Raw genomic sequence first — 9,838 nt, 5'->3', positions numbered from 1 at the left:
TGGCCTGCTTACCACCCCCCGCACCAAACTGCGAACCTTCGGGGACAGAGCCTTCAGTGTGGCAGCCCCCACCCTCTGGACATCCCCACGCTTAACGCTTTCAAAAGGGCCTTCAAGACCCATCTGTTTACTAAGGCCTTTGGCCCCTAATCTATTTGTTGTTTTTGTCTGTCTGACTGGTTGTCTGACTGCCTTTTGTTTTGTTATGTTTGTTTTGCCCTGTTCTTCCTTGTAAAGCGACCTTGGGTCTCATGAAAGGCGATATATAAATCCAAGCTATTATTATTATTATTATTATTATTAATGAGAATCTCGTCAACAATCACATACAAAGTGCTATTTCTTCAACCATGTTATTGACCTTACTATCCATGCATTGACCACTATCCGCTTTATCCAGTCATAAGTAAATAGCGTCCTCTGTCGTTCAACATAGTGTCTTGCAGTTCGAATACAAAATGTGTGTCTGTCACTTTAAGATGAGGCATGATGGGAAGAACGTTCACAGCCAATCAAATCATTGTTGTCAACACGTTGTTATGGACTCCTGTTGTTTAAATCACAGAAGACTTTTTTGCTCTTTGTTTCACTCTCAATGAGTTAGATAAACTTGCTTTAACGTCGTATTATATTTAAAGAATGTCCTCCACAGACCGAGTGGACATTTTAAGAGAGCTTAACAAAGACTTGTTGAACCAGTTGAAGCAGCAGAGAGAGAAACTGGAGCGGCTCAGCGGCTGCAGGAGGCAGAGCCGCAAGAGGGAGAGAGAGGACGAGGCTGGGGAGAGGAGAGACCCCGAGGTGACCCGGGGAGGCCAGGGCTCTTCCAGGGCAGGCCTCGCCAAACCTACCGTGAGATTTTCCGGTAATGAAACCGTTTTGTTCTTTAAACGAGGTCAAATACCCGAGAGGCGTCTGCAGGTATTAGCTAAGTAAGTGAGCTGGCAAACTTCAAATAGGCTACTGGTGTTGCGTCTCTAAGATGTGCTATTTTCTATATAATATTGTTTACTTTAAAGCAACGATAAAACTGTAGATCCTTAGCTTGGAGTTAAAACCTAAACTATGCATATGTTTTGTTAAAAATGTATTTAAAAAAGACACTACAGGTAGCTAAACTTTAAAAAAAAACTACGAAGTACTTCATAATTCGAGAACTACTAACTAGCTTTAATATATTGGAGATAGAGATCAGATCAAAGGTATGAAACTTTGGTTGTAGGGTCTAGAAACAGCTAGTAAGTTTTTGGTCAAACTAGGCCTTACTACTGATATGTTATGCTATTTCCTGTGCTATGACGTTTTTACTGTCTTTTGGTTGCTTTACATTTTTATCACTTTGCATTTCTCTGCAAAACTGTCATGTGCATGTGAGGAATAACAAACCCCAGAAATTATTGTATGTTCCCTGTGCTCCATCAGATACATTTGAGAGAAGAATAGGCACCCAGAGCTCTGTTTCAACACCGTCTTGTACCTCCAAACACAAGAAAGAGACTGCTCAACATACAAGATCATCAGACCTTTTCAAGGACAGCAACAACGTTCATCCTCTGGTCCACAGCAGGCTGCAGGATATGAGGCCAGTCATCACCAAATCCTGTCTCGTAAATCACAGCAAAGAACAGGTCAGAAAAAAGAACCATGTGTAGCACCTTGATCATAGAATAAAATGTTAATTTGGAGTCAAACAATTGCTCTGTTTCCAAAAGTCCTTCTTGATTTTCCTATATTTTGCTCAGTACAAAAACACATTGACAAGCCTAACACTGTGCATGTTATGCTATGTGTTGGCTTTGTATGAAACTATGCATTCAAATAGCAGATTTGTTGATAGTGAAACATGCTTGTCACCAATACTTTGCATCACATGTTTGTTTTTAAAAAGGGGGATGTTCAGAGTCGCGTCACATTTCAGTCTGATGAATACGAAGAGATATCTGCCTCAGACAGGCATCATTTGCAGCCTTTGCTGGGATATGACTGGATAGCAGGTATTGATTGATTGATTGATTGATTGATTGATCCTCCTGTTCATTTCTGATACACACAGTCAGCCATAACAGGTGATGTTTGTTCCCTCCAAGGAGTCCTGGATGCTGAGGACTCCTTGATAGAGCGTTCTGACGAGTTCTTCAATGACCTACGCACATTTCGATCACTAAATAAAGACGACTGTGTCCACAGCCCACAAGCAGAGTGAGTGCTTCACCCTTGATTGCACTTACTGGTGATGTTGTTGTTAGGTCTGCCTGTGATTGATGATGCCATCATTAAGTTACTATTAATTTGATCTTCTCATAGATTTCCTGAGGAGTACCAATCGGTCTTGCCACCGCTAACCAACAAACACGGTCCAGAGGCCAGCACTGACACTCATCAATGTAAGAGGGTTATTTATTTGAGTAGCCTAGTCCCATTTTTATTTTCATGATGGCAGAAGCAATTCTCATGTACGCCTGCTTTCCTTTTTTCAGGTACTTTCTCTTACAGAATTAACAGCAGACTGTTCCCCGTTCCACTTCACTCTAAGGAGAGCTGCCCTGTGTGCAAAGAGCTCAAATCCTCAAATCCTCACACTACTGCTGATCCAGCTCTCATCAGGTAATGATCATGTTCACCTTTACTGCCTGCTATGACAACTTAGAAACAACAGAGCACTTTGCACAAGACGACAGGATAATGGTACCTGGAGTGGAAGTGTGTTTAAGTGTGTTCTTTTAAACACTTGAAAGCAGAATAAAAGTTAAGGCGTATGGTCAGGCATCCTCAGGTATCCCAGGAGTCACCCGTTCCCTTAGTCTTATCAAACATTGTTTAACTATTAAAAAGTGAAAAATAAATGTAATAATAATTGCTAGTCTGTCTTTTTGAGGGTCCATCATTTGAGAATGTTGAAAACTCCTGCAGGAACAGGTTGACTAGGAATTTCAAATCCATGCAATGCCCACACATAAAAGCATTACCTGGATCAGCCATTTTTTCGGGACCATTTGCCACATGTCAACCCCTGTGTCTCCCCATTTCATATCTATCACTGTAATAAAGGCACTGGTTGCCCCGAAAAATATCCCAAAAACTGTATTGTTTGTTGTATTTTAAATAGATAACTCTTATAATCAACAATACCATTTTGTGAAGTTTAAATTCAACTTGCACCATGTTTTATGAATGTTGCAGCGGTTCTATTGCCTCACGTGTTTTATCTTTTGTTTTATTTTTAAGGATCAGCATCCCTCGCTCCACCCTCTTGCCTCCTTACAAATACAAAGCTCATCGCCGGTGCAGTTTTGACCCCTCTGATAGTGTTGGGTTACCTTCGGTCAGTAAGAGACCCCACTGTAGGATAATTGATGACTTTTAATACGTGCCAGTTTAGTTTGACATAAATTAAACTTAAGTTTTATCAGTGTACTAAAGTATTTTTATCTTCATGTGTTACCCTGGTCCTGTCCAGCACTGTCTCTCAGGCTGGTCCAACACAGCTCAGAGCACGCTGCCCCCCCCCAGCAGCCTCGATCTGCGGAGCAGTCTCGTTACGTCAGAGAACAAGGAACTCGAGGTAAGACACCACAGGCTTTCTGTCTCGACCTAAAATAATTCGGACCTTTTTTTAATCAGATATTATTAATATTCTCATATGGTGCTTTTCATACTTTTCAGGATCTCTCTTCACACAAAGTGTCCGAAAACCAGGTCTCCGATGTGTCTCGCTTGGCTCGTCACAACTTCCAACACTTCTCCTCCAAAAGAAAACTAGGAAGCACATTTTACCCTTTGCACTGACAGACAATCAAAGGCTATTTTGAAGTGATTATAAAAGTTCCTGTTTGCCATTTGTCCTCACCCAAAACTTTTTCCTTTTTGATGCTCATTTATTATTCTTCAATATGAAACAAACAAACAGTGATTTAAAAGGGAATGAAACAACAGTAGTAAGTGCTTTCTCTTTTAAATAGATTAATTTAAAACATGTTTTTCAAATATGTCAGGTGCTGAAATGTAATGACTTAGAGATGGAAATTCCATGTCATGTGACTAATTACAAGCCAGTTTACCAGTAAATGGAAATGCGTTTATATAGCTCTACTTTTACAATAATAGGCCAACACTCACACCAATGGCTATGTCTTTAAAAGCCATCTGGGGTTTAGTGTAGTTCCCAGAGACACTTTAACATGCTGACTGGCTGAGTCAGTGATCAAACCGCTGATCTTCCAAGTTGGGACAGATTTAGACTCTACATGTGAGTGTCAGCAGTTATGTGAAGGTGAAGCAACAGCTCACAATGTTACCCCATAGTGCAGACTGTTTAGAATTGCACATGGTACATTTCAGAACAAGTCATTGTGATTCCTCTCTGTTGCCCTTCCCAGCTGTTTGCTTTGGCTCCCAGGTTCACACATACTTCTGTTTCTAACTTCCTTTGACACTTCCTGACTGTCGGACAGAAGCATGATTTACAGGAAACCCCACCAACCTACTGTATACCTAAAGTCTGTAGCAATCCCACTTACGACACGTCAGATTTTCCAATGTGTGTCTTGCAGTCTTACATATTTGAAGAATTAAGTATATCAACATGTGTTTGGACACGTTCGATTAAATCATCAAAATAAACGTCCAAGTAAAGGAAACATCAATGTGCTGTTATTCTTGATGTGAGTCACTTCAACAGGGACATATCTGCATTTCTTTTAGTTCCTGTTGAGCGAGGAACCTGCTTCTCTTTGAAGTTATAGCACAAACAGCTTGTTCAAAGCAAAGTGCCTGCAGTGTGCTCGTCATCTCATCATTATCTCACATCTGGGAAACTTTGTGTGAAATGAGGCTTAGTGATTGATCTTTTTTTTATACCACAAGCAGTGTTGAAAGGAAATGCCACTTCTGAAGTTTATATCATTGTTCTCGTATCATATCTTCAAACCCTTATATGCATTTGTTATGCTTTGCCCATTGGACAGCTATTATATGGAGTTGAAACTGAAAGATCTTAATAAAAGATCTTAGATGTAAGATCAATAAACTTTTATCAAACACTAGAGACTTAGAAGTGTTCAGAACCTCAATGATATTTGAAAGGTACCAGCTGATTGGTTTTAATGAAAGGGAGTTAACCAGGGGATTATCATCATTTTAAAAACTTGAGTGCAGCTAATAACGTGAATTGTTTAGCTCTCTTTGTAATTCAATACCTTTCTTTAACCCTCAGACAGCCGTATGTTGCCTTTTGACACACAAGTTAACAGGATATGAAACTTGCTCACTTGAGACCAAATGACATAATGCCTGCTCTATATTCTCAGTTCAGTAAACATATCATCAGACCGAAAAACCCTGAATATTGATTTAACAATGTGACTTCAGCAAGAGAGAATAAAGCCAGGCAGTATTTTCAGAGGTAGCATGTCTGCCATCTAATATGTTAATACTATGATTTAATTTGGCAAACCTAAAGCCAAAAGGTTTCACTTCTGCTGTTGTGAGTGAACTGTGTATTTATGATTATTTAAAAAAAACACATCAGAATTACATTAGAACAGTAATGCTCTTGGTGTATATGAGTACCAGAGAAATGTTGTGGGTTGTGGAATGTCAACATCTCACACAGGATCAGGGCATAGGGGTGTGAATCTGGCAGACATTCAGTTCTGTGGCTGGGTTATAAGAAGACATGTTTTGACTACATTACTCAGTAGTGCCTGGAGTGCAATGAAAGAAACCTTTATTCCCACATGTGCACAGGGAGCTCAATGTGTAAAGTTGGTGACGTTGTTATTGTTTGCTTTAGAGCCTCTGGTTAAAGTGATTTCTGAAATCACTTATGTGGAACAAAAATACATGTATTGTGTTATTTTTAACCACAATATTCTGCCACAGCATTGAAACAGCAGCGCGGCTTCTTACTTGGAAATGATTATATCCTGATTCGTATCCTGCCTAAAACTTTCGCTTTTACAGTGGATGCAGCACACCAGCAGACACAACTATGTGTATGAATAACAATGAAAATCCAAGTGGGTCCACTTCCTGTTTGGGTAGTTGACAGTGAGTCAGTTCTGCTAATTTGCCACTGATAGAAGCAGATTAATCACCGAGGGAGCAGCATAGAAAGTTTCCTAGTTTTCATGTTCTAATTGTTTTGCAACCTTTATGCTATTCAAGTTCATTAATGAATGGTGAAATTAGATGATAACTTGTCATATAGGGGGGTCCGTATTTATAATTCCAGCAGGGAGACCTTAATATTGTTCTTGGATTGAAAGGATTTCTGGTATTGCAAACAATTCACCAAAAGTTGGATCTCAGATAGGACCCTAGACAGAGCTGATCTTCACTTAACTTATTAATTAATTAATGATGTGACCACTATATCATGTTAACTTTAATGCAAACAGATTTGGTTTAAAAAAAAAGCAACAATAAAGTTATTTCATGTAGTGTTTTAAAATGATATGTTATGTATATTTCAAAGGGAGTGTACAGCCATTGCATTGCTCCCCTAATCAGCTGCAGGTAAAGAAAGATGAAATAATTAATTAATATGAATTGTGTTTTGATCCTGTATATAGACACTTAATATCAGCGGGGAGCACAGCATGAGTGTTTAACCCCCTCTCAACTCAATCTCAGTGCATTTCAGAGCCTGCCTGCTTGTTTCCTTCCTCCAAACACTCGACTCAGTTCAAGGAAATGGCTCCTCATAGCACTGCTGGCCCGCCTTTATAAAATGATAAGTACACACTGGTGACTTTGTCCTCTACAGTTTACAACCTGCTTTAGAGAGGCAATGAAGGAAATACTTGTACTGCTGGTTCTCCTGAGTGGCTTCACTACCAAGGTAGGCTTTGTGTCTGTGTGTGAATCTGTCATGCATGTTTGCTGTGTATAACAAGGACTCTGGACATCCGGATTCTTCTGATGTCCGACTAACTGTTCAAACATAATGTGAATTGTTGAATATAGTTGAACTTCCTTAATTCACTCAAAGTAGTGAGAAACTAAAAAGGAAAATCAGCATTTAAATAAGGTGTAATATGATCTCTGTTCTATTATTCTGAAATGTTCATTTATACATTTTATGCCTTAAATATGTTTTTAGTTCAGCTAACTGTGTCACCTGTCCGGGAGCCAATTAAGTGGAATTTATTATTTCTTTAAAGCATTTTTTTGCTGTATCAATGTCAGCTTTGCACTGTATGACACAATGTTGTATTACAGCAGTCTGTAATCTGACTTTGATGTGTTGAACCTGTCAGAATATTTGGTTTAGAGTGCATGGTCATGATGATACCTTTTCATTATCACGTTATGACATTATGCAACATCCTTTCTACTAGTTTACAGTATCATTTCGGTTTCTGTTGATAAGGATAAGTAAGTGTGGGCATGCAGCCACGGGAAAAAGGAAAAAAACAATTTTGTGATAAGCCGAGGTAATTAATAGCGCAGAGCTCCATGTGTTTATCATCACATCCGCTTCTACCTGCGGTCACACGACAGAAGAATGCGCTTCAGAAACAAGGGTTTCTACTGTAACCCACCTCCTGTTTCCTGTAATCCGAGAAACACACTGCTTCTGTCAGCATATTCTCTCTTCTGCTTATAAGTGGAGGGTACTGTGGTGAAAGCCTTTCAACTCTCGTGCACAGGACAGGTGTATCAGCAACTTTGCTCTGTGTCATGCACATCAATACACATCACATGCACATCATTACTGCGGTTTCAGCAGCATGTGTTCATGATATTTAGTATGTGTGGTAGGGGGAGGTTGTTCCTGCTTTACTGCGAGGGTGCATGTGTGCAGTGTCCGGAGCCTGAACATTTTTAGAAGGCTTTTTAGAGAGGAAGACCATTGCGGGGAAATGCACCTCTTTCAAATTCAGAACAATGACTGCCTGTTTGAAGTCTGCAGCTCAGGCCAGCAGCATTACTAGAAAGGAAGATGTGGGCGCTGGTGTGGGTAGTTTGGCACTAATTTAAGCTTTTATTTAGCAGGGTTAAAAATATAACCAGTCATGGACCAATGTGTTTATTTTCTCTTTCACCTAATGACTATAGGCTACTTGCTTCCAGTCAATATGTCTGTCTAGAACAAAAGTGGCCTAAAAAAACGCTTCTCAGAATGTCTAAAAGACTATTTAACTTAAAGCCCCCCAGCAGCCTTAATGCAGCTCATTTTAAACAGAGCATTTAAACAATATACACTCTTTGTCTCAAATGCATAAGATGATTGCATTCAATTATCGTCTCTATTTCCCATAGGTCTGCTCTCAGCCCTATCACGCAGATGCAGGTGGAACCTGTCTCAACTTAGAAACAGAGTATCTGTTAGAAGGAACTGACCTGTGCTGCCAGAGATGCCCCCCTGGTAAGTGCTGTCCTGCAAACACAGCAAAGACCGCAATTTCTGAAGACTTTAAATGTACTTATGGACTCAATGTTAAGTTACATTCTGTACTGAAAGACAAAGCTGTCTCTGTACAAAATGAAAGGGATTTGATGACAGATGTCAGCCAGCTTGGGTAAGATAAACACCACCTATTGTTCCTGTGACATTGATCCATTTCCTTGTTTCATCTCAGACAACACAAATTGAGTTTATCGTGTACACTTTTCACTTGAGGACAATTATTTGTTAAAGTTGGATGTTCTTTTCAAAAAATGCAATGCATTGTTATTCAGTTACTCCAAATCAATGTAGAATTGTATTACTGTATTACACTGGACAAGTATCAAACACTTATTTTTATTTAATGTGATTTAAAGTGTTTTTGAAAAGAGGTGTGTCTCATCCAGTGAATGAATACAATGCTCCATTGGTTTGGACTCACTTGGTCACATGACAATGAATCTATTGAACATATATTTCACTTTTCAAAAAAGAAACAGCTGAATTTACATAAATGAATCAAGACTTTCGTCAGTTTTTTTCAAAATTCCAGTTTAAATGCGAAGTTTCGGATTGTCAAAAATAACCTACTATGATGGGGGTGCAGCCAATGTTGCAATTCAGGAACGTAGAAACATAATCAAAAGTATACACGCATGTTGTCAGTGTGCATTTTACTTTGAGATGTTATCTATGTTATGTTATATCTGTCCTCCCTGTACCTTCCCAATATTCTTGTAAAGATTGGAGTCTGGAAACTTCGTATGTGCTCACACAGTAATTTCATCTCATGTGCCTGCTGACCTCATCTCTCCCACTCAGTGTGGAGTTAATTGTTTTGCATCCCACATCTCTACCATGCAGTGATTGCGGGTAGCAGCAAGTGTTAATGTTTGTATTTATTTTAGCTGTAAAATGTGTGTCCTAAATTGCAAAGTCTCCATCTCTTACTGAACTCAAAATGAGCAAATCTTCAACACTATACATTAAAAATATGGGTACCACTTTACAATAAGACTACCCTTATAAAGTATTCATAAAGGGTTAATAATTAGGTTATTAATTAGGTTGTAACACTTTATTAATCATTAAGAACCATTTGTAAACCAGTTCTAACCAGTGCTTGAATTGGAATAAAAAAGATGCCAGTACTCTAAATCAGCAACTGTTTCAAGTCAATTTATTTATACAGCCCAAAAACAAGTATTTGGCTCAAAGTCATATCCTATAATGCTGGTGGGTTTGTCTCTTTACTGTATATTTCAGAAAGGCTCACTGTACTTAAACAAAATGACTCAGGGTGCATCTGAGATTAGAGGGGGTGTAGTGGTAAAGTACTATTTTAATACGTTTTTAAATATTGAAGTTAAATGCATCAATCTGGTGCACTTTGAGAGCAAAACGAAGAGATATATGGATACCTCTCAACATCCATATGAAACAACT

General features: G+C 39.0%; 2 protein-coding genes across 2 annotated transcripts in view; both read left to right on the top strand.

Moving 5' to 3' along the window:
- The first annotated feature begins 558 nt into the window (after positions 1–558).
- miip (migration and invasion inhibitory protein) lies at positions 559–4,929 on the top strand. The gene is made up of 9 exons (XM_010777907.1): positions 559–865; positions 1,423–1,628; positions 1,889–1,994; positions 2,088–2,199; positions 2,305–2,384; positions 2,478–2,604; positions 3,226–3,322; positions 3,458–3,562; positions 3,664–4,929. The coding sequence occupies exons 1-9, from the start codon at positions 640–642 to the stop codon at positions 3,784–3,786; spliced, it is 1,182 nt and encodes a 393-aa protein (XP_010776209.1). The 5' UTR covers positions 559–639; the 3' UTR covers positions 3,787–4,929.
- Positions 4,930–6,659: 1,730 nt separating this feature from the next.
- Positions 6,660–9,838, top strand: part of tnfrsf1b (tumor necrosis factor receptor superfamily, member 1B) — a 6,865-nt gene continuing 3,686 nt past the window's right edge. The window contains exons 1-2 of the mRNA XM_010777906.1: positions 6,660–6,841; positions 8,266–8,371. Of these exons, the coding sequence (XP_010776208.1) occupies positions 6,791–6,841; positions 8,266–8,371 (157 nt within the window). The 5' untranslated portion in view covers positions 6,660–6,790. The remainder of the gene's footprint in view (positions 6,842–8,265; positions 8,372–9,838) is intronic.

Source organism: Notothenia coriiceps, unplaced genomic scaffold (genome assembly GCF_000735185.1).
Source record: "Notothenia coriiceps isolate Sejong01 unplaced genomic scaffold, NC01 NC01_scaffold00018845, whole genome shotgun sequence".
NCBI lineage: Eukaryota > Metazoa > Chordata > Actinopteri > Perciformes > Nototheniidae > Notothenia > Notothenia coriiceps.
Note: the sequence above shows the minus strand (reverse complement) of the source record. Positions and strands in the feature narration are given on the sequence as shown.